At 45.4% G+C, this 25,027-nt stretch overlaps 1 protein-coding gene across 1 annotated transcript in view; it reads right to left on the bottom strand.

The window, feature by feature from the left end:
• The window catches only part of Fndc1 (fibronectin type III domain containing 1), an 82,376-nt gene that overhangs the window by 38,843 nt on the left and 18,506 nt on the right, over nucleotides 1–25,027 (bottom strand). Inside the window, exons 2-8 of the mRNA XM_051164091.1 lie at nucleotides 24,051–24,245; nucleotides 20,493–20,579; nucleotides 19,800–19,868; nucleotides 8,326–8,532; nucleotides 4,743–4,841; nucleotides 3,715–3,832; nucleotides 884–1,071 (exon numbers count right to left, since the gene is read on the bottom strand). Of these exons, the coding sequence (XP_051020048.1) occupies nucleotides 884–1,071; nucleotides 3,715–3,832; nucleotides 4,743–4,841; nucleotides 8,326–8,532; nucleotides 19,800–19,868; nucleotides 20,493–20,579; nucleotides 24,051–24,245 (963 nt within the window). The remainder of the gene's footprint in view (nucleotides 1–883; nucleotides 1,072–3,714; nucleotides 3,833–4,742; nucleotides 4,842–8,325; nucleotides 8,533–19,799; nucleotides 19,869–20,492; nucleotides 20,580–24,050; nucleotides 24,246–25,027) is intronic.

The following is a 25,027-nucleotide window of genomic DNA, read 5'->3' as shown; positions in this document are numbered from 1 at the left end:
AATCAGACATTTCACAAGGCTCTCAGGGGCCTCCTGAATGGAAACAGAGACAGGCCCCTCACACACTACTTGCTGAAGAGACAGTGTGCTCATTTTGATGAACATGAGATGGCTCTACACCAGCTTTTCATGAAGTCACTCCCGCCAACCTCTACAGCAAGTTTAGACATATTTAGAAGCAGGCTTTTAAGAATTATAATTTTTTTCTTCCAGCTAAATATTGTAGTATTAGAAGTTCAAAATATGCAACATCCTTTTAGTATGACTTTTATTGTTGTTGTTTTTGACAGGGCCTTAACCCTGGCTGACCTAGAACTCAATATGTAGACCAGGCTAGCCTCGGACCCACGTCAATCCACCTGCCTCTGCATCCCAAGTTCTGAGATAAGAGTCACGCGCTGCCATGTCCAGTCTATACAACTTGTGAAAATGCAGCATTAACCGTTATTGAATGATAGCCTTGGCTACAGAAAACCTTTTCTCCAAACTCAAATATAACCCTAGCTTCCGGAAGACTGTACAATAAAAGCTAAGCCCTTAGAGACATCAATGGCTACAGTTTCAACTTATGTATGCTATACACTGGCACTTGAAGGGTTTGGCATGACTGAACAACACTTGGATCGAAAAGGGCTGTCAGAGTCCTAACATGGACCCAACACCCCTGCTCCTCAGCCTCCTATATATCTCGCTCTCCCTTTTAATGGTTATAAACCCAAGCTCCAACTCTAATTATACATACAAAGTCTACTAAGACTTATAGACAGTGAGACTTTAAGAGCTGCCCATGCTGCCATGTGTCACCACTGACTTCTTGAATGGCACCACATCTCAGTTAGGAGTGATCCTCAGTTGAAACCCCAAGGCCATTTCGGACACAAACCAGATTCCGGTGTTCTCTGGAAGATGGATGCACTCCACTTGCCGTCTCGTTCACCTTGTGAGATCCGGACTGCGAATTCATACACTGTGTCTGGGATCAGGCCATCCACCAGTACACGCCTGTTAGAGACTTGCTTGTAATCCCACCTGGCCGACTCCCCCTTCTCGCGGTAGCGCACTGTGTACTGTCTATGAGAAAACACAGCACAGCATCACCCTGTGGACCAGAGTCTTTGCAGCTGAGTCCCGGAGCCCTTGCTGTTTGTCTTTCCATGTAAGTGGTGATTTTTAAAAGTAAGCAGGAGAGAAAAATCTAAACTTTGGACTATATCATTGAGTCTAAGAATCTGTAGCAAGGGTCCCAGCCATGAAATATAGAGTGTGTTGCTGTCCAAGACTAAAAATGTCCCAGTGTTCCAAGGACCAAAGATGACAAAAGGATAAGAAGGGGAGGTGGGCAGAAATTTCCAGCTCCTAATTTCCTTGTGATGTATGTGCACATGGGCTGAAGAAATGACAGTAACTGGTACACACACACACACACACACACACACACACTCACACACACATATACACACACTCACACACACATGTACATACACACACACTCACACACACATATACACACACTCACACACACATGCACATACACACACATATACACACACTCACACACACATGCACATACACACACATATACACATACTCACACACATGCTCACATACACACACACTCACACACACATATACACACACTCACACACACACACACACACACTCACACACACATGCACATATACACACACATGCACATACACACATATACACACTCACACACACATGCACATACACACACATATACACACACTCACATACACATATACACACACACACACTCACACACATGCACATACACACACACACACACACATACACACACACACACACTCACACACACATATACACACACTCACACACACATATACACACACTCACACACACGCTCACATACACACACACTCACACACACTCACACACACATGCACATATACACACACACTCACACACACATGCACATACACACACATATACACACACTCACACACACATACACACACACTCACACACACATATACACACACTCACACACACATATACACACACATGCACACACACACTCATGTTAGGAGAAGACATCAGTTGAAGACATAACACAGTAAAATAATGAACAAAGCAGTTCTTCTGAGGAGAATCCAGCTTCCCCTGGTTTTTCCCAAGATGTTGGAAGCCAAAGCCCACAGGTAATCGGGGACGTGTCCCATTTGAGTTCCTCAGTAGAAACGGGCGTCATTCTACCTGCAGACTAGCACGGCCATCCTGCATCTACCACAGATCACAGTTTATATACATTATATTTCTTTTATTTTAAAGTGTGTCCCACTTTCCTGCTGTAGATAGGCTCGAAACGTAACACACAATAGCCAGGCCACCAAATCTTTGCTTCTTCTTAATTGTATAAACTATGAAGTCTTTGAACAATTTTTTAAATCTATATTCACCGGTTTCTATGCAATGTGGAAAAACATAAAGCTCACATAAAGATTATTCAGACCTGATAAGCTTGGGGTTGTCAGGGAGGGATTGGAGAGATGGCTCAGCTTTTAGGAGCACTGGCTGCTCTTCCAACAGACTCAGGCTCGATTCCCAGCACCCGGCGGTCTGTAACTCCAGTTCCAGGAGACCCAGCATCCTCTCTGGCCTCCATGCTCACCGTTCTTGTAGTTGATGCACAGACATGTGAGCAAGCGAGACACCCATACACACAAAAATTAAAATAAAAATAATATATTTTTAAAAGAGGGAATGCTGGTAGGATGGCTCAGAGGTTTACAGCATGGGCTGCTTTCCCAGAGGACCCTGGGTCAGCAGCCACATGGCGGCTCACAAATCACAGCTGTCTGTAATTGCAGTTCCCAGGCATCCAACACTCTCAGGCATACATGCAGGCAAAACACCAGTGCACATTTAAAAAAAAAAAAAAAAAAAAGGCGATTTTTTTTTTTTTTTTTAGTTTTTTTTTTTTTTTCTGTTGCTACAACAAATAGGTATTAAAGACAGACCAGGACAACATGATGAGCAAAGAGAAAAGAAGGTGTTGTTACTACACACACCAAACAGGACCTGGCACAGCAGAGAGCAGCTAATGTCTACTGAGAGGCTATGTGTGTGACATTAGACAAACATCTGCCACTCTCCATAAAAGTCCATTCTGCCTTGACTCTTCAATAAGACTCCTCCCACAGTGAACTCTTCACAGAGGGAAACTGTACATAAACGAGGCAGAGGAAAAACAAACAGGACATTTCCGCATGTAAGACAAAATGGAGCTGCTGAGGTGTGAGGTCCTGTCCTATGAACGATACTCCAAGGCCTATTTTATTTGCAGAAAACTGATGGCCACAGAGTACTGGACCATCAACAGCAAAAGAGGGGTCCACACCCATACAGAAAAATATAAAATAAAATCAGGCCAAAGAGATGGGTCAGTGGTTGAGAGCTGGGCTCTTCCACAGGACCCTGGCTTGGTTCCCAGCACCCATATAGTGGCTCACAACCATCTGTAATTCCAGTTCCAGAAGCTCCGATGCCTGCCTTTTGTCTCTGTGGGCACCAGTCATGCACACGGCACACACACATGCAAGCAAAAACATTCAAGCACAGAAAGTAAAATAACTAAGTCTTTGCAAAATTAGAAAACAAATCACTGGACTCATTCCAAGACCAGAGAAGCTGTATTTCTCACACATTCGGATAAGAAATGCGTGTGTGTACCTTGATGCAACAGCTCTCTTCTGTTTTTCCACAAGAGGATCCACCCAGGCCACGAGCACGGACTGAGATGACATAACCCTGACACTGATGTCTTCAGGCACATCCAGGCCATCCTCTTCTGCAATGACAGCGGGCACACAAAAGGGCGCTTCGTACCATAGGCTCCGCACTGACTTCCTCCCGCCAAAGCCCTGCCTAACTTTTAGTTGCTCGTGCTTGATTTTAGGGTAAGATGAGATGAGCAGAAAGTTAAGTGATCATTTTGTCTGTATAAAAGGGGGCAAATCTCCACTCTCGCTTTCCCCAACCATAGCCTGGGAGGCAAGCAGTTCGCTTTAAAAGCTGCCTGAGCCAACCAGCATGCAGAAGAGTGTCCAGGGGTCACTACACCTTGGTAGAAAGCACTGCACGAAACTCAGTGTTTGCTCATTACATGCTGTAAATTTCTCAGAAATAATAAGTACATGAGCAGATACATGTCAGGGGAAAGAAACGTTCACTCTGTTGTTCATCAGAGATTGTGGTGCTAAATAAAAATGCTGCTTTAAACAATGGTTATGAATCTCATGGGAGTCAGTGTTCTTCCCGTGTTAGTGTATGTGGTTGCATGGCAGGTTAGCTGTTACAGATACAAGATGGAGTTGGGTTTGCCAATTTCTTACTGAGAATTATTTTTGTCATCAAAGAGAAAAAAAATACAGCCCCAAAGCTCGCCATCTGACTTTGGTCTCTAATTAAGATTCACAAGGTGTCCTCAACTTTGCTTGTAAGTCTCTTTCTTTTGTTTTGTTTTTCAGATGGGCCATTTTTTCCCCCAAGAGAATATGGAATTTTACCTAAGTGGGGGAAGTTGGGACAGACTGTTAGAAAAGCCATCTGTTTTCTATGTTAGTAATGACTGTGTGATACAAATGAAATAGCCTCAGGAGGGATGCCAATCCCACCATCTCATTACAGCCAGCACCATGTGGAAAGACAGCATTCACACCAGACCATCGCTTTCACCAACTGCATCCTTGGAAACATACCTGATTTCTTGCGCTTTGTGAGGGCAGCCCTATAGACAGGCTGACTCTGCCCCTGGGAGTTCGTGGACTGTAGGGAGACCACATACACCGACTCAGAGGCTGTGGACCAAAGAGCAGGACATGGGACAGTGTCCTCCATCCCCAGGAACCTATGAACCCTATACAGCTGATAGCCCCTCCTCTGCCCCTGTCCCAACCACGCTAAGCATTTCACATGTCTTTATTCAGTCACTATGCCATGCAAAGGGGCCCCTATCACTGTCTTTGTTTCGTGGGTAAGGACAGGCTCAGAGGGATGAGATGACTGCCAAAGCTATAGAGTAATTGAGTCCTGTAACCAGCTCTACATCACTTCAAGGCCCAGGGCTCTTAACAACTTCAGCTGACGGAGGAGCCACCACGGAGACACAACAGACAGCACCCAGCCCCACATGCATATTCCTCTCTGGTTATTACTGACACCAGCATCACTGCCCAATGAGCCCAGGGCACCCTGCACACACCCCATCAGTGCAGTCCCTGGCTGGCCCCATTCCCAGCCTCGAGGATATGCCGCAGGATTTTGTGTTTCACTTCCCAGGGGCCCCCCATCTGGCATCTTGCTGTGAAGGTCTTCAGACTTGCTGGTCTTCCATCATTTGCCATCCCTTCCTGGAGTCTGAGCTTGTCATCTCTTGTAGTCCTGAGGCCCCTCCCACTTCAGCTACCACTTCCACATTGCTGCACATCCCAGAGATCCCACTGCCTCAGAGACCACCGATAATGTGATCAGTGATCAGCTAGGGGTGGGATTCATTACTGATGGATCTCAAGCCAATCCCTAAAGTTCCTCAGTGTGTGCCCACTTCCTGCGAGGCCCCAATGGCCAGTGGCATCTCTGTGGCAAACAGAGTTCAGGTCCTCTGCAGAACAAATCGCAAAGACAGGCTTCCAGGACACAGCAGACCCCACACCCTCATCCCATACCCTGTCCTGAGGCAAACTTCTATTCAGGCCTTCTCTTCCTAGGAGCCTACTGTGGGAAGGTTGACGAAATGACAATTCAAAAGATAACACATTGTAGAAGAAGCCCAAGAAGGGCCTGCCCTGTGTGGTCATACTGAGCCTAGAGTTCACGTGCACCTTAGGTCCAAGTTTGCTCAAGTTTAGGCAGCAAAGGAGCAAGATCATGCCATCTTAGGTGAGCAGGGGTGCACTGCCGAAGATGTGAGAAACTAGCAGGCCCAGGCACGAAGGGCAGGGGGATGCCCAATTCTGTTTTAGTGCACACTGTGAGGGAGACTTGTAAAGGAAACGTTCTGCCTGAACACCACTTTCCTGCAGTGTTGGAGAGGCAAAGGGTCTCCCTGCTCTTTGACTCAATAGCTGGGCAGAGATTGGTCCACATCATCAAAACGCTGAACAGCCTGCACGATGTGACCATCGGGTGGCGAAAGGGCAGCTCAAGAAAGAAGGACTGAAGAGATTCCAGATTATTCTGCTGTTTCACACCACCGAGTCTCTTTTCCCCACATCTGCTCTTCACAAGGCACACCCAGCCTGGATTCTCCCTCTGCTTCTTTGGCTCTCTTGACATTTCTCTGTCATTGGAGATGAAAGGCACTCGGTTTCTTCTTGCTGGACCCTGGGCTTTGATGGCTCAGAGGCCTTGTGTGGTTCAGAGGGGCTTATGCTGCCTTGTGGGGACCGTGGAGATACAAAGAATACTACACAGTTGTCTTGTGCTGGAAACACCCAATCAAGAGGCTTGACAGACACTCTGGGGGGAGGGGGCAGGGGGAGAGGGAAAAGGGAAGAGGGGAGGGGCATGGGGAGGTCCAACAAGTGGCTGAACACAGCATCTGACAAAACAGAGACTTCTAGGATACTTCAGAAAAAGGAATGTGGCTATCTGCCCAGAGTCTTCGCCAGTTCAAATCCAGCTGCTCACCCTACAGTGTGCTCCTGGGAGCCAGGACTGGGTGAGGGTCCTGGGGACTATAGGACTGTCTGCCTAGACTCCATAAGGATGTACTTATGCCCTTAGCCGATAAGCTCGCCCAGCAAACCAGCAATATTGACCACTAGGCTTTCTTCCCAGACCGCTGCTCTCACCCAGGGCTGCTCCCTGAGCTTGGTCAAATCACTGTGCCTCGCAGCCTGGCTGTGAGTCTCTTTTCCTTCAGCGTGCTGATACCACTCTCACTTCTTACTGTCTTCTGCATGCCCCTTACCTATCTTGGAGAAGAACTTAGCTTTTATGACAGACATACCAAACAAGAGGTACCATGTGTGTTTCCCTGTGTTACACTCTTAGACACTGCCACAGGCCTGTGGGGTGCCTCTTTTGCTCCTTCCCACCCCAGCTTCTGTCCCCAACAATGTCAATCTCCACTTCTGGCCTCCATGCCCCTGAGTGATGTGAGCCTCCACCTTAACTGTCTATACCATCGAGTTTGCAAGAACATGAGAGGCACTCTATTAGTGACGAGACCAGATATTTTACTAGACTCTTCTGAACAGGCCCAGTAAGCCATATCCTGTTCCTTGGTTGAGTCCTGACTCAACAGGATGACTCAACTGAAATAAAATCAGCATGAACCACAGGGACCCAAACACTTATCAATGGTAAAAGAGCAAGTGGCAGGGTACATACTCAGGGGTCTTCCAACTTGATTTGAGCACAAGACAGATGGGCTGCCAGAACCCTGGCACCCTGGACCCTGATTCTCTATAGCCTGACTCTCGTCTAGTTCATCAGGTAGATTAGGGGATGGGGCAAGGGTAAGAGCGATGTGACCATTGGCAGTTTCTCGGGGCCTAGCAGCACCTCCTCAGGACATGGTTTGCACCCCTGTCTAGCTTGCCAAGAAAGGCTGTGACCTATTAACATAGACCACACAGTCTCCCCTGATGCCAGCAAATGTGCCCATTGGCTTTCCATAGCTAATGCTACCTTTGCTATGAATACAGGACCATAAAGGGGGGATTGTTTTCCCTCCCCACCACACTTCACACCTGGAAAAGTGTCCTGGCTCAAAGCATCTGTGTATAGAAACAACTGACAAGACAGAGTGGTCCTGCCGCTGAACAAACGTTAATATGATGGAGACCACAACAGGACGGGACAAAGAGATATAGCCTGAGTAAAAAGCCTCCCCACAGGCTGATGCCTTTCTGCACTTGGCCCTAATCTGGTGGCACAGTGGAAGGTGGTAGACCCTTTACAGGATAAGGCTCGCTGAAGGAAGTGCATCACCAGAGGCAAGCCTTGGGAGGTTTAGAGGGGGCCCTACTTCCGGTTCACTCTGCTTCTTACTAGGCCAAGATTTGAGGAGTCGCGGGAGCACCTTCTGCAACCACAGAGCCTCCTGCCGCCATGCCTTGTGCTCTGTTGGGCCCCGTCCCCTCATCTGTGAGCCAAAACTGCCCCTTCCTGCCAAAAGTTGCCCTAATGGGGTATTTTGCCATAGGGAGGGGAAACGCAGCGAACTCAGGGCACAGCTGGGAAATGCACTGCTCAGCTGGACAGTGTTCTGTCTTGAACGAGGTTCCAAATACCAACGTGACGGAAGCATGCCACAGAAGGTCATTTCAAACTCACCGAGCTTTTTAATTTCATGTGATCTCTCATCTCTGGTCAAAGGGACATAATTCATCTTCCGGCCACTTTCCCCATAGCCCAGAAGAAAACCACGAGATCTGCGTGGACTCTTGGCTCCGGACAGGCGTGGCGCCCTCCATGCAACGGACAGTCTGTCGTCTGAGGCTCGGATGCGCATCCGCAAAGGCTTGTTGGGCACTTCCTTTTCTTAAAAGGGACGCGACACATAGAAATGATTAAAGGGTGTACCACATGGAGTTTATGGAGTTTACATTATGTATGCAAAACCTTGGCTCATATTGAGCCCTCATCAATTAATCATTGGGCTTAAAACGCTTTTTTTTTTTTTTTTTTTGTAACTTGTTCTGTTGAGTTCCAGGGTGGGTTATATCCACATGGGCTTGTGTTTCATGCCAAGAAGTCTTGTGAACTTAAAATGAAAACATTCCATGTGTAGGGCTGCCAGCCACAGATCTTGGAAGCTTTATAATGTCACTTTTCATCTACTTCCTTTCACCCTCTTTATGCTAGACGGGCTATATACTCTCTGGCAAGGGCTAAAGGTAACTATTAAAATACAGCGGAGTCATTAGGAGCTATTTTTAACTGGCCCCCAGAAGGCTTTTCCTCTGTGCTGTTGAAAAGATGGCTTTCCTTGCTTTAATGAGCCAAAGACTAACCTATTTCAACCTGCAGTCTCTATTCCCACCCCCATGTAAGTCCTGTTCCTCTGGCAAATTTTGGCTCTGCCCCACCATTGTCACTATTCTCAGGCTTTCTTACTGACCTGGAATGGTCCCATTCTCAAAGTAGTGTGTCCTGGAGACAGTAGCTAATGTTTAGAGTTTTGTTTTTGTTTTTTGCTTGTTGTTTGTTTGTTTGTTTGTTTTCAAGTAAGAACTGCTATGTTGAGGAACAAGGGTTTATGAATCATGTGACCACAACGTTTGCTCATTTCTAACAGCCCTCAGCTGAGGATGCTGCTGAGCAAAAGTGCATCTCTCTAACTGTATCAGGCAACTGCTCCCAAGCATCCCTTCCTTGCCATCTACATTAACTCCAGCACCAGTTCTGAATAATTCTATTAGACTAGAAATTCCAAGCTCAGAAGATATCTGAAAACGAATGCCATGAGTCGGCTTCACCAACATGCATGAATAGCCATTTCGGGCTCTGCAATGTCTTATCTCCAATGCTGTACATCTAAGCAAAGGACCATCCATTTGTGGGGTGCCCAGAGCTACTTAATGAGCCACTGGAAACCCTTCCTTGAAGGCATCTGAGAACAATATATAGGTTGTAACAAAAGTTTTCCCCAATATACAAAAGTTAAATTTTTTTGTAATCCAATGGAACAAGCTAGCAAAACCCAATGGGCATGGGTTCTCTGTGAGTCCAGGAGAGGCATTTGCTGCTGCATAGGACAGTGTTGGCTTGCACTTGTTTTCCATCCCTAAGTCCTCCCAGCCATGCAACTTGAAAGAGACCTGGTATTCCCTGGACTATTCTGTCCTTGAGGATAGCTGCTGGTTTCTACTTGGGACAGACAGAGCCTCATTTGGCAACTGCTGCACTCATTAGCAAAATGCTGAGTAGTGGTAAGCCCCTTGGAATTTTATGGCAATGGGGTCAACAGAGGAAAGAATGAAGTTCACAGGACAAGGAGCTTCGTCAAGACCATACAAGTCTGTTGGCTGTGCTGTATATCCTGCCTGGAGCTCCCATGCCCAGTAGTCCCATCAAATGTTAATCACACAAGCCTATGGCAGAGATGATAGCTGTCCCAGCTTACTGCGTCGTTCCTGCCACCAGCAGTAGCCAACATTCAATCTGGGGCTCTAGAATGGGTTCAGGAACCCAGAACAGCTGATAACCCAACACAATGACCTATGTTAGATAGAACTTTAAAGTTGGGGTTTGGAGGGGGGAGAGTGGGAAGACCTCCTCCCATCTCCCTCCTGGTTGTCCACATAAGAGTTAAGATATCCACAGGGACTTTATTCAGTGTCACCCAAGGATGGGGACCCACTCATTTTGATCAAATACTCTTCTCTGTCTAAACTCACTCCATACTCCCTCTCACCAGCTACCCAGTGTCCTCTGCTTATGAGTGTGAAACAAGACTTTGGGTCTAGCTAGGCTCCTTACAGAGTGGGCACACTGTAGCCCCCCCCCCCTTACTGCTGTCTCCTCATGCAGAAGAGAGGACTTTGGCCAGAGGCTATTCCCAGGACAATGGGAATGTGGGTAAAAGCCTCAAAGAGAGAGCCCATCCCTTCAAACACAGCCCACCCCCTGCCATCTCTCTAGGCTTTGATTTTCAAGCACCTTAAAACTTTCTTTTCTTTAATATTTTGGATTCTGTGCACTGTCAACTATCTTTGGCAGACTATCCAGGAAGCCTCCCTAAAGCTCATACACGCACCAGGAAAACAGTCCATATGGTTAGAATTCATCTGCAATTAAATTATTTAAGTATTTTCTCTAAGCTGTGTGCAACGGCCTCACAAAAGTGCTCTGAATTTTTCTAATAAATTCTGTAGATCTTTTATCTTGAAAACAGGAAGTCACAATTGCCAAGAGCAATCAGGCTCACACCCACCAGGGCAGGGTGTATTTATTTCAGAATTGGCAGGACATATTCTGCCACTCCAACCCTCTCCCACCTCTACACCACATCAGTCTCATCAAAACAGAGTCAGGTAAGTCATAGGTAGGGCTGGTGGGTCACAGAAAACCTGTGACAGTTATACACTGTCCCCACTGCCAGGCATAGAACAAAACAAGTGGTATCTGGCTGTAGACCAGAAAGCCAGGCAGGACTGGACTGTTCCTCTTGATTTGTAAGTGAGCACATTTCTGAAGTTGTATGGAATCAATCATTTTTTTTTTTACCATGAAAAAAAAAAAAAAAAGACAAAAATTCCATACAATGTTTTGCCCAGGTATAATTCTCTGCTAGTTAAATGTGATAGGTTTTTACATCAGGCTAACCCAGACTCTGGGCTCAGGGACTACATCTTCCTGGGTGACTCCAAGAGCACTCCTCGGCTACGTCATAGCCTTCTTCTCTGTGACTGTGTATAACAGCCAGGTACAGAGCTTATGTCTGTAACCCCAGCACTTGGAAAGGTATCCATGAACTGAAGGCTAGCCTAGACCATAGAACGAGCCCTGGGATAGCTTTGGCTACGACAGTTGCCTCACCAGCTTATATCCCATGAACCCATTCTTCCTGGGAAAATTCAGACATGGACCCCTGAACCATCTCTGAATGGATTCACCAAGCCCTTCATCATACACAGTATTTATGATACAATTGTGTGTTACTAACACAGAAACACACTCTGGGAAATGCGCTGTCAGGTGATTCCATTGTGTGCATGTTTTATGGCATGCTTATACACACTACAGTCACTACACAATCCTGAGGACCATGTTTATATACACCGCCCATTGTGATGCCAGTGTCCACACCAATAAATGACTTCAATACTTTCAGTTCTTTACTAAATGAGTATTGGGGTGGTACTTAAATAAGCCCAACTGCTTAGTAATAACAAAAATGTCCTTTAATTTCTTTATTTTGGAATGGATCTATCAGACTATCACTCACTAGGAATACATCCCTCTAATAAACACCGGTAGCAGACAAACACATTGAGACGCAAAGGTCACGGGGACACTTCAGAGCTGTATGGGCAACAGGCACTGAGCAGGAGTTAGATTCCGCTGTTGGATCTGTAGTGCTCGCTCACTGTGCCACAGCCATGACTAAGAAGCCCCTGGTGGCTGCACTGTGAACATCCCTGCAGCCACACTAGTTTAAATACTGCTTTAACGCTAGCATATTTAATTTATATACTAATTTGCACTGTATAACATCAGCATAACACTCGTTATACACTAGCATAAACACAGTGGGAAAAGACCACGGTGCCTCCTGATGCTTCAGGTAAAAGATCTGGTACAACAGGAGTCACACTCACCTCCTTATACTGTTGGTTGAGATCCCCAAGGTCTGGCTGCTCTTGGGGAAGTCAGCCAGTTACATTTGTCCCACTGAGGCCTACTCATTGCCCTGTCTCTTTCACGTTAGAGGAAAGTTCAATGCTCTAAGAAAGGACCATCAGATGAAGATCCAAGTCCCTGGACCACCATGTAATTGGGTGCATTGGCTGGCTTGGCCAAGGAATCACTCAGAACCCAAAGTACAGAAAGGCCACACACAGACATCCTGCCACCCTCAGAGACACCAGAACAGTGCCTCCTGGCCAGTGCCTGGAGTGAGGAAAGCATTTGGAGAAGGTGAAGGAGGAGAAGGTCTAAAAAGCACAGCAGTACTTTGAAAAGGGGGAAAGAAGAGAGGGGAACCCTGACATCCTCCAGGTTCACAGATACCAGGTGGAACATGACAGGTTACGGAAGCCAAAGAGCCTTCATGAGGGACAGAAAGCTAACTTCAAACACTCCCACAGGGCTCTTCTTCTGGCTCACTGGGCCTGTGGAGTATGTCAGAGACCCTCCTTCCTACTTCTAGGGTGTCCTCAAAGGAGGAAGCTACCAGAAGCCTGTCCATCAAGAGAACAGAAAGCAAGGTTGTAGTCAGAGGTGACCACACACACACACACACGACAGTGCCAAGCTTCCAGAATCTGAATCCTCGAATTGGCTCTTGACATCTAGTAAGCCGTCAGTCAGAGGCAAGGCAAACACCTTGCACTACCCTGGGGCCACTCAGGATGCAGCACTTGAGCACTTAAACAAATTTTCCTCAAGGTTTGCACAAGATGGCAAAGAAATTTACCTCAGTCGCCCCACAAAGCCGAGAGTACTGCTGTTTATGCACAACTGGTTTTATCTCAAAATTCTCAAGATCACATTTGAGTTTGTTGGTATTTGCTTTACAATTACAAATAAACATTATTGGTGCCTGATCAGAGAGAAGGGACTCCCACTAGAGGTGTCCATTTTTCTCATGCCTCTGCTGGTTCCTGGTCATGGCCTGTGGACTCAGGTTCCTGAGGGCCTCAGTTTGAGTGACTCCATAAACCACAATCAGGATGCAGTCTGTTAGTCAGTGGGTGGCTTTGTTACTGGCTCCACCAGAGTTGAACATCAGTGGCTCTATCAGTGCCAGCATCTATTTCACCATGTGGGACTGAGGTCCTGCTATGCTGCAAGATGCCAAGTCACCCACAAATTGCAATGCATTGACAGTAGAGGATTCTGCGCTGGTCAGTGAGGGAGCCCTTGATAGTATGGCAAGAAGCAAGAGGCTCTCCAACTGCCTGCGTGGATATGTCTGGGTTTTCATTAGCCACAGACCTTCCCTGGGATTCACACAGAGTAGACAATCCTGATATTTCTGTGCCCCTTTAGTGGCCGTTATCTATACATCCAAGAGACCAGTGCTGGACACTAATATCCATGTGATTCTGACAGCAACATCACTATTTCACTTGTAAAAAGAGATCAGGGTTAGCCCTTGCCAAGTCCAGCCTACTGGCTCCCTCCTGTTTCTGGGATCATGTGGCTTCTCAGGGTAGCCAACTGTGAAATCTCTCTATGCTCCTGATGGGTGACTCAGACCCCACAGCTGCCGTGGATTCGTCCAGTATCGTGTTAGTTTCCAGCCACACTTCCTGGCAACTCAGAAGGGCATCAAAGGCAAAGGGGCGGTAATCCTTCCCTGACTTTAATAGCTGAGGCTTCCGGGCCCCTCAAGACAGCGTGGGGACAGGATCATAGACTATGAAGGATAAGAGGGACTTGTGTGAAATATTCTAGGGAAAATCATATCCCCGTTCAAAGTTCTGTTTTTTCTCTGAGGTAGTTTTCACAGAAATATTCCTTCATTTGCTTCAATCTGGGTGTTGAATGAAAAACAAGGCATGTATTTTCTGAAAATAAGAGGCCTGACTTTGTTGAATGGGGGCTTGGTTCCTTCAGCTAGCTTCACCTAGTCCCCCATTTGTAGTAAAAATCCAGTTTATAAATGGTTTGATAGGCAGGAGGTGTTTTTCCCATACTGGCATCAGATTTCTCAGGGATCCTGGATAATATAGTCCAGGATGACAGTCCCAAACTTTTTTTTTTTTTTTTTCACTTTTAGACTTTGAAAGGAAAGTGTTTGGCAGACACAGGGTCAGAGAAAGACCAGGCCATGGTCCCACTTGTTGGCTTCCAAACAAGTGTTGGCTTTTATTAAACCATAGAGGTCCTTCTAGAACATTCATCAAGGCCGCATGAGCAAGCACAGAGCAGGCACTCTGGCCCTGGCCTAGAAGCAGCCACTCCCATGGCAAGAACCGTGAGCCAAAAGCAGACCTCTTTTCTTTATAATTTATCCAGCCTCAAACATTATGTTTTAACCACAAAATAAAAGCAATTAACCAGGTAAGTCAACAAGAAGAGGTTAAACTGGTTTTTCATAATTTCATAGTTAAGTTATTTCAGTGTCAAATTATTTGTATAAGAGTATGTGTCAACCTTTTGAACCAGGCATCAGGGAGGCTGCTGGAGGAAAGGCTCCAATGAGGAATCCAACCCCAAATTCTCCCTGGGGTCTCATTGTGGTTTAAAGACACTCTGTGAGTGAAGCTATCCTTCAAGAGAAGGAGTGACTCAGCTGTCCCCAAATCAGGGAGAAAGGGAGATGGAAGTCACCCAAGGAAGATGAGGTATGTCACCCCAGGAGAGCAAAATGCCTGGCAGAAAAGAGACAGCACAAGCCAGGAAGGAAGCTGGTGGAAGTGGCTACCTTTTATGGCAGCTTTCTTGGGAAAGACACAGCTAACTGTGTAGGGAGACAGATTCTGTGAACCAGCACTGAGGACCCAGACTGAGAAACAGTTGTGATGGTTGAGACAACACAGATCAGCTTAGCTCTTTATTTCTCTCCCCTAGTCCAGGTATGAGGGGCCAAAGAGGGAGCACCGAGCAGTGGGTGGTCGGGGTGAGACTGGTGAAGGCAGTTCAGAGAAGGGAGGTGCTCCAAGTGCATGTCTGGGTTAAAGGAGAAAAGAAACAAGGAGAAAGGCCCACAGAGGTAGGGCCTAACAAAGCCTGGAAGCAAGCTTGTGGTGTAAAAGACAGAAGAAACAAGACACTCTTCCAATAGACAGAGGAGTTCAGAACTCCAGGTTAAGCAGGGACCAACTTTAGCCTAACTGTAGATCTGTGGTAAGGTCTAGCAGTTAGAAAGTAGGAGGCAGGGCTAGCAAATGAGCCAATCATCATGACTGCCTGGTGTGTAAGACATACACCACTAGACCCTCTTCCTGGACTAAGGGAGCAGCTCAAAGGTCAACAGCTATAACCAAAGGGTTATAGCATCTGGAGTACAGTACTGATGGCAAAGGCCAGAGAGGAATGGTCCACACCGCACCCAACTTAGATCAAGCTATCATTGAACTACTGAAAGCATGAACAACCTTCATAACTAAAATATAACACAAAGATGACATGAAGCAAAAAAACTTAGTGTCAGTTCTGGGTTTACTTCAACTCCACAGCATGGGGGGAAAGCACACAGGACTGGGTTTGTAGGAAGCCATAGGAATTATTAAAATAGATATAAGCATGTTCTGCACTAAGATTGACTAGGCTCTAACGTGGTTTCCAATATACAATGTTGGCAAATACAGAATAATTGGCCCAGCTGCATCGGTGGGCTAATCACTATCAAAGCTGGGGCGTGGCACAGTCCTGACCCCAGAGGCCTGCCTCTATGTGACCTTGTTACTCCAGAGCCAAGTGCCAAAGAAGCTAAAACAGCAGTGAAGAATTCTGAGATAAACGATAAAAGCCAGTGTTCTAGCAAATGAACAGATGAAGACATCACTTCCCTGGGATCAGAAGAGGGCGATACCAGGTGGGGAGAGAGAAGTCAAGGCTGCTGCCCAAGAAGTATATTTTTACATAGTTATCACTTCTCAGTCTAAACCTTTCATATTTGGGTGAGTGACCAGACTCAGAGTCACTCGAAGTCCTGGCCAACCTTCTAGGACTTTCTAGAATGTTCCTTATCCTGCTTCTCATGTCACTTCACTATCTCAGCCTGATGGTGCAGTCTTATCACCAGGTTCCACCATCTGCTTTTTCAAAATTACTGTGCAGTTTTTTTCGCCCAAATAATTTGCATGTCATTGCATCCCTCAAAATTCATATGGTAATGTCTTAACTCCAGAACTTCAGAACAGAACTGTATTGTAGTGTTGGGCCCTTAAAGAAGTAATCAAGTTTAAATGAGGCTATCAGCATGTGCCTTCACTCAACCCAACTGGTGTCCTTTCCAAAGGAAGGAAGGGGTGTAGACCCACAGCTGTGTCTCTTTTCCTGTGAGATGAAGAGAAGTCTGGGTGAGGCTGTCGGCAAACACAGAGAATTCTCAGGGTTCAAACCGGCTCACACTTTGCTCTTAAGACCTTCCCACTGTAGAACCACTGGAAACACATTTTGCTGTGCAAGCTCTCCCAGCCCCCACTGGCAGCCCCCGCCAGCACCAGTCTGATGCCTTGAGGTTCACTTAGTGGCTTCCTGGTTTGGTTTTCTTTCCCATTAGTGTGTACCTTGTGTGCCAATGAGCCCTCACCCATCTTGCCTGCAAAACCACGGGCACTGTAGGAATTGATTAACAACTAAAGTTCTATAATCGGGCAAAGGATATTTGGATCTGATAGGTTTAAACCGGCAAAAGAAGGTCTTCTGGAATTTGAATTGAAATCCTTGTTGGTTTTTTTTTTTTTTTTTTCTTCAGCAGAATAAAGAACAGATTCTCCTCTGACTTCAAAAAGAGCCTGGTGGAGAACAGACACCAGCATCTAAGACCAGCCAGCGCCTGCAAGGCCTCACACTAGTGCCAGTGCTGACTCAGCATTATCTATCTGTGTTTTTAAAGGCAAATTCTTTCCTCTGAGTGAAAACCTGCACCATTCTGAATGCTTCTTTTGCTTGACCAAATTATCATCCACTTTAACCATTGCTCTGAATAAGAAATGCTGGGCTTTTTTTTTAAGTCTCAAAAGCAAAAGGTCTAGGTAACATGTCAATCAGTAATGAGTAATTTCCTACAAATTTTTATTATTTTCATTGATGATGAAATGTAGACTTTCTGAACCTGTGCTCTACAGATACCATAGGTTGTTTAGTTTGGTGTTTTGAGGTCTGGACTACATAACAGGCTGTAAGGTCATAGGGGGATCTCTCTTCTAGCATATTTTATTTGTTATATATGGCAAATGGAGAGCATGTATTCTAACAGAGAGCTTTGGCAGTCAGAGCTCCAAAAGCTCCTATAGGAAAACAAAAACAAAAACAAAAAAACAAATAATGTCATGGTATATAAACCATCAATGAGTTAGAACATGTTTTTGTTTTTTTGGTTTTTTTTTAATTCCTAAGCCCTAATCTGTAACACTCGGGAGGCCACAACCCACATGTAGAGACAGGTACACATAGACACTTTCAAACCTACTCATACACACCCATTAGGGGTAGCAGAAGAAAAAGATTGTCTGTAAAAAAGCAAGAAAATTCCTCGTTTAAAACTAATGTCAGATCAAGAGTATAAAATAAACACTTAAAATACAATTATGATATTCAAATACAAAGCACATATGTATACCCGTGAGTAAAATGTCTGTGTCTGATTGGTGTGTAATATACGTGTGTCTTCAGGAGTAAACATGTCTGAAATAAACGCTCGTCCCTAGGTTGCCCTTGTCTTAGATGTGTGGTCGTCCCCCTCTATCCAAAGTTTAACTTTCCTGGGTTCAATTACCTGTAATTGACCTGTATTCCCCCCAAATTAAGGGGGAAATTCCAGAAATAAACAATTCGTAATGAAAGTGCTCATTGTTCTGCAAAGTATAACGGACTCTGATGCTATCCCACCCCATCCTCCCCAAGATATGAATGATGCCTTCATCCAGTGTACCTGGTGTGCATATCCTGCCCACTTGTTCGTCACCCAGGAACTTTCTGAGTCATCAGATTGGCTCACTGAGGGTCCTTTTGTTCTAGTAACATCTCCTTACACATAGAGCCCTACTAACTGTACCACAATGGCTAATTTGTCTTATTGTGTCTAATCGCCGACATGTTATATTAGCTCGCATCACCCTGTGAGAAGAGGAGCAAATACGGTGCAGGTGGCTATTCTAAGAGGCAGGAGAGAGAAGTCACACTCACATTACTAGTATACTACTCCTACGTAATAAATAAAACTACTATTGTCATAATTTTTTGACTTATTATAGATAGTGTTAAAGTCTTAATGTGCCTAAGTATGAGTTCTAAATGGCCTTGGGTGTATAAATGGAGGGAAAACTTGATGTGTCTAGAACTTGGTACCATTTGGTTCTACTTGGCTCTTGAAACATGCTCCCTGCAGACAAAAAGACTTTCTATACTGCCCGTGTGTGGCTAGTTTGATCCTCAGTCACTTCTTTTCTCTCCCAATCCTCTTCCACCCCTCATACTCTCTATAATTCAATTCTCACTCTGTAGAATGGTTCCCCAAACCATCTCTAACTCCTTGTTCCCTCTTTCAGTTTCCAGCCCCTCATCTCTAACTCACTTACAAAACATTTCCATCACAATACCCAGTCACCTGGAGCCTTGAATACCTGAGGAAGAGCATGTTGCCCCCCCACCCACCCACTCCCCACCCAGTTTCTTTACCTTATTTTTTCCTTCCACCTCCTTTTCCTATATAAAAGACTTTGGCATCTGTCTGCCCCAGAAAAACTGATTTGAGAAACTTGTTTTGGTCATTGACCTCTGCATATACTCACCTTTCTCTGAATACCACCACCCAGTCAATGTGTTTCAATGTATGGTATGCAAAAATGAAGTGTAGCTCTCTGCCCAATTGCCTTTGAGCTACTGCCCAACCACATTCTGAAATAACTGCATTCTTATCCAATACTTTTTCTTACCATCAATTAAATGTCTTCAAGCAACAGCTCATAAGAAATAGCAACTCTTCTGTCAATAAGTAAAACAATATGACCAGACAACATCCATGTCCACATGGCAGCACACACAAAAGCAAACATGGAGCAGAGATGGAAGGCAGAGATCTGGCATTTCACAAAACATTCCAGAGTATTCCAAGAAAAGTACAAGACTCGAGGACACACAGTGGCCAATGAGGGCCATTGTTTTTAAGGATCCCAGTCAATTACAATTATAAAATTCCTCACTGGCCAGTCCTACCATCTCAGCCATCATATTTGCTTGTTAGCAGGTGACAATCTCCAGATGAAAACACAGATGCTGCCCACATGGGGACGGGGAGGAACAGGAAGCTATGAACAACACCAGCTACAGTCTGGGCCGCCAGCATGTGCATTAGTTTAGCGATGAGAACTAGATGAAGGTTTGTGAGCACATGTGTGTGACAGAACCACAGCCCTCTTGGGAGATGTGGCTTCAGTGAAGACATGGACTAAGTGAGCAAGAAGTACCTGTGACGGTCTCATTAAATGGTCCTGGACCCTTAATAGGAAAACCATCAGTCTTGATCCATTCACCTCCTAAATCAAGGAAATGCAACTGCATAGTTAGAAACGAGGTTCGTGGGATTCTCAGAAGTTCAGTGAGATCCCTGGTGACTGGTCAAATGGTCTCTGAGAAATATCACACCTAAGCTTTAGGGACAACACAATCAGTTGTATGGTCTGAACACGGCTAGTTGAGCTGTGTTGACAAACATCAAACAAAATGTTCATAAACTGCATCAAAACTACTCCCAATATGGGAAGGAAAAACACACACACACGTTAAAAACAAAAACAAAAAAACACCTCTTTCCTAATTTTCCATCTCTAGTCTTGCCATATAAGCCTACAACGTGAGAATCTTTTAATCATTCTAATTATAATTTTTAAGTTACATTTACTTATTAAGGGCGTGCACTCCACACTGTGCCGTGTGTGGCTCAGAGGGCAACTTCCAGAAATCTGTTCTCTCCTTCTACTGTATGCGCCACAGGGATTAAACTCAAGCTATTCGGCTTGGTAGCAAGCGGCCTTTACCCACAGATCCATCATCTCACCAATACAATAAATCTGTGTTTTTATTGGCATGAAGAAGCCAGGAGAGAGGGCCCCTCCCTCCCCAGGCTAATCATCGACACACAGCCTCCAGGTCAGACTTACCGGGTGGGCTCTCAGCTCTGTAAACGGGGCGGCTCACTCCGCTGGGGTTCTCTGCAGTGACCAGCACAAAGTATACCACCCCTGGCTCTGAAACACACGGTTCACATCAAACCAGCACCTCAAGCCTCTCAAAACGCACACTTCATTCATGAACCATCTCACTTACACCAGTTACAGCCAAATGTAAAGACCCAAATACAGTGGCGAGTCCAGCAGCAGCTTTCCCTTTGGTTTTACTAACCCTGCTAACAGTCTGCCCATGCGGCTGAAACATGGCTAACCTAAGGGTGCCGCTGTATTTAATACAAAGTGCAGGCCCGTGTAACAAACCTGGATCCCTAGGCCACTGGTACGAGAAGACTTTGAGTTTTGTAAGATGAACTCATCAGGGGAATTGGGGAACTCACTTTAGTGCCTGAACATTGTGTTACAAACTAACAGTGGATGTGGAAGCTCCAAAGGGAAAGACCCAGAAAAAAAAAAAAAAAATCAATGAAATCCATAAAACTCTTTATTGCTCTACATAAAGCTTCATGGAATTTTTCTTTTTCACAGTAAAATGTTCCTTCAGGCTATGTCTGCATGTGGTTTTTGGCTATTTCAACCAAAAAGAAAAAAAAAAAAAAAAAAGATAGAAAAATATTTCCTGGAATTCTGAAAATGCTAATCTTGAAATAATTAGGCTTTGCTTTGTGACTTTGGTCTCAGGGTCAAAGCAAGTAGCAGAGGTCGCCTTGGCTGGGCCCCTGAAACTGTTGGGATTCAAAAGGATCAGCCACAAAGAGGAGACACCCCAAACTGAAGAGTTTTCAAACCCAAAACGGAACAACTCCGATTTTCCTCAAAACGAATTGTCTTGGGACAGCTAAGCGGGAAGGTGGTGGTAGGGGTAGGGGTTCCTTAAAGAGATTAAAGCCTGTGGGTATGAGGGAGGACAAAGGGTTGGAGAGATAGGAGTTTGTCCTGTTGAAAATGCAAGTGATAATGGCATTTCTCAAAGTCAGAGACATTCTTTTAAACAAAGCCTTATTCAGTCCCCAAGCCAGAAAAAATATCTGGGGCACCTGCTATGCTCAAGCCTGATGTGGCTTTTGTCCCTCTGTGGCAGGAGCTGGTAGCATTTAGGGTCTGGCAGAACCTGCAGAGCTAGTGGGAAAATATTCCAGGTCCCAAAAGAACACAGAATTGTGCTTTGTCAGGCTTTCTTCACTCTGGGATCATTGAATTCCCCAGCAATGGAGGCCACATGTCTCCGACTCCAGCCAGTTAACTCATCATTTACTTGGGAGACACTGGCTAGTGGTGGTGGCAGGGGGCGGGGGGAGGGAGATACAGCTCTTCGCTGTGTGCTGCTCTTCTCTACAGCAATCACAACAAGCACAGCATTTGAGCAAATGTGGTCCTGCTCCCGCCTTTGGTCTGATAGCATTTACGGTTAACCTCACAGCTGGACTGGGAGAGGGAGCCACAGAGTTCAGAGGACTGCATGTTTAGCTGGAAGCGGAAGGGAAGCTGGCCGCCTCTGTGTCTGTTTTACACACTTTCTGTTCAGTTACCTGAAGAATACAGTGGTACCCAGCAGAGGGTAAAGAAGGAATAAGTCTGGAAAGTCAGCCCTTGATGCAGAGGGATGCACTAGGGGCTCATGCCACAACCAGAATGCTACCATGGCCTGGAGGGCGTCTGCTTTTCTCTAGCTGGCTCTATGGCTTCTCCATGCCTCATCTCAAGGTCGTAGCCTAACACGATGGCAGGAATTTTAGCAAAAGAAAAGAGGGTACGGAGGCACCAACTCAGAGCCAGAATCCATACCCGCTAGAGTTGTACCTTGAAAGACAGGGCGCACTGGGGCAAGACTTAAAATGTTCCCAATTTCCAGAATCAACTGAAAATAAAATTTCAGTAAGTGCAAAGGTCATGCTTGTCTTTCTAGGTGCCTTCACAGGAACACAGTAGAGATGACCTTGGGCAGCTCAGGAGTTTGGAGCCCCAAGCCCTGTGCAGCTGAAAATCTACAGATAACAACTTTGACCTTCCCAAAATCTTACCTGCCAAGAGTTTGCTGATGACTAGAAAGCCTGTGCATAACAGATAATGTCAAGTGACACTTATTTCCATATCACATGTATCTATCACATTGATAGCTGGAGTGACAAGATAGAGTTTTTTAATGAGATGTGTGATTTGCTGGGGAGATGAACTGCTCACAAATGCAGGAGGCTGACATCATTGGACTTAGTTTTCTGCAGTCATGATTTAATGCTGCAGTCTTTGTTCGTGTGTCCCTCAAAGACGAGGGGTGCATTTCTAGCATTGTTTCTGTTGCTATGATAAGACACTGACCCTAAGCAACCTACAGGATGAAAGGGTTTATCCAGGTCATATTCTGTCACTGAGAAAAATCAAGACGGGAAACTCAAACAAGAGCTTGAAGCAGAAACCATGGGAGAATGCCACTCGTCACTTCACTCTCTGGCTCAGTTTTGGGGGCTTGCTTGTGCTTACTTAGCTTCTTTACACATCCCACGATCAACTGCCTAGGGATGGTGCTGCCCACAGTGGGCTGGGGCCTCTCACATCAATTAATACTCAAGACAGTCTCCCGTAGGCATGCCCACAGGCCCACATGACCCTGGCAATGCCTTAGTTGAGGCTTCCCCTCTCAGATACCTTCAGGGTGTGTCATGCTGACAATTAAGGCTGGGCAGGGGTGGCGCACGCCTTTAATCCCAGCACTTGGGAGGCAGAGGCAAGTGGGTCGTTGTGAGTTTGAGGCCAGTATGATCACAAAGTGAGTGCAGCACAGTCAAAGCTACACAAAGAAACCCTATCTCAAAAAAAAAAAAAACAAAAAAAAACAAAAAAACAAAACAAACAACAACAACAAAAAAAGACTGACCGAGCTAGGTGTTGTGTGTGAATCCTAAGTGTTCACATGCATAAATGCTAGCTTTAAACAGATTTGTATAACACATTACAGTAACAGAGGATAATGTAGAAAGTTATTTACATATTTATGCATTTTTGACACATCCAACTTCATGATATCAGTAAGCTTTGCTGTTCTCAGCAAGCTCTTTTTTCTTAATTGTCACAAATTTCTCTCCCCAAAAAATTCACACATGAGCAGACTCACACAGTTCAAGCCAAAGTTGTTCAAGGATCAGCTGTACTTAATTATTAAATGGCCTATGACTGGAAAAAAAAAGTTCATATTAGACTATTAAACCATCTGATAGTTAAGTTTCTCTCTTTTTTTTTTTTAAGAATCAATATGTTCCCCAAAGCACATTCAACACATAAAACTTTGTATTTCATTTTGAGGCTGGGAATGCTTAAGTGGATGGGCAAAAACCCTGGCATGAAACCAAAGGCCTCATGGTGAGGCCTCTAAGAATAGCCTTAGAATGAGTCTCAGAACTTGACTTCCTGTTTCCTAAGACTCTCAGGTAGCCTGGGCCAGCCACGCTCTGCCTTGCAGACAGTTATCCTAAGAACTCAGCCACAAACGTTGATGCACAGTTAGTTACGAGTGGGGAAAGAGTGTGTCTCACTTACCCACATCCTCAATAAGGAAGGAGTGCGTCTCCGCATTCACCTTGATGTACTTAAGACTTTTCAGTGACTTCCCATAGGCAATGTTGTAATGCTCCACGGGTCTACTGGTAGCATCGTTGGGTGGGTCCCACGTGACCTTCAGGCCCATTTTAGTGGACAGCAGTTTCACATGCCTTGGCTTCAGTGGGTGGTCAACTATACAAACAGTGCAACTATGAACTTGACAGCAGGCTGGGAGGGTGATTTCGTGAATGTTCTCTGATATTGTTAGCAAGAATGTAAACGGCATTTGATCTGCCTGGTCCTAAAGGCCTGAGTTAAGTCATGTTTGCACAGCACCGCAGCGTGACAGCGAAACAAACGCACCAGGCCCACATGCAGTCCCGTATTTTGGATAACTGTGGGTGGTAAAGTTAAACCAAACGGGAAGAAAGTCAAAACAAACCCTTGGCATTCTGTGCCTTGATTAGGCAGACATGCCGGGGCAGGAAAAACAAATGAGTAAGTTCACATGTCCTCCAGAAGCATTTGCTCACTACCTACGTATGTTCTCAGTGTCCTGTGTGTTACGTCAAACAAGCTTTAAAGCCTCTATAAGAAGGCAGCATTATGATCAAGATTAGGAAGATCAAGATGAGGAGACAAAGAAAACAAACCAAGGCCATGTCACACTCTCGAAGGGGATGTAAAACTCTGACTTTATCTATATATACCTAACTTAAATTGTTCCATATTTTCAAAAAAAAATCGTTCACTAAGAAGGACCATTGTACGAATGATGGTACAGAATGCTGGCTCAGTGCTTACAAAAGCTGGCTGCTCTTGCAGAGGACCCATGTCGGTCCCCAGTGCCACATGGTGCACACTTAGCTGTAGCTCCAGTTCCAAAGGATCTGACACCCACTTCCGGCCTCCTTGGGGTTCACAGCACACGACCATGGTGCTCTTGCATAAATGCAAACAGAACATTTATACAC

The sequence above is a fragment of the Acomys russatus genome, chromosome 21 (genome assembly GCF_903995435.1).
Source record: "Acomys russatus chromosome 21, mAcoRus1.1, whole genome shotgun sequence".
In the NCBI taxonomy this organism is placed as follows: domain Eukaryota; kingdom Metazoa; phylum Chordata; class Mammalia; order Rodentia; family Muridae; genus Acomys; species Acomys russatus.
The sequence above is the reverse complement of the archived record's forward strand: the minus strand, read 5'-3'. Positions and strand labels throughout refer to the sequence as shown.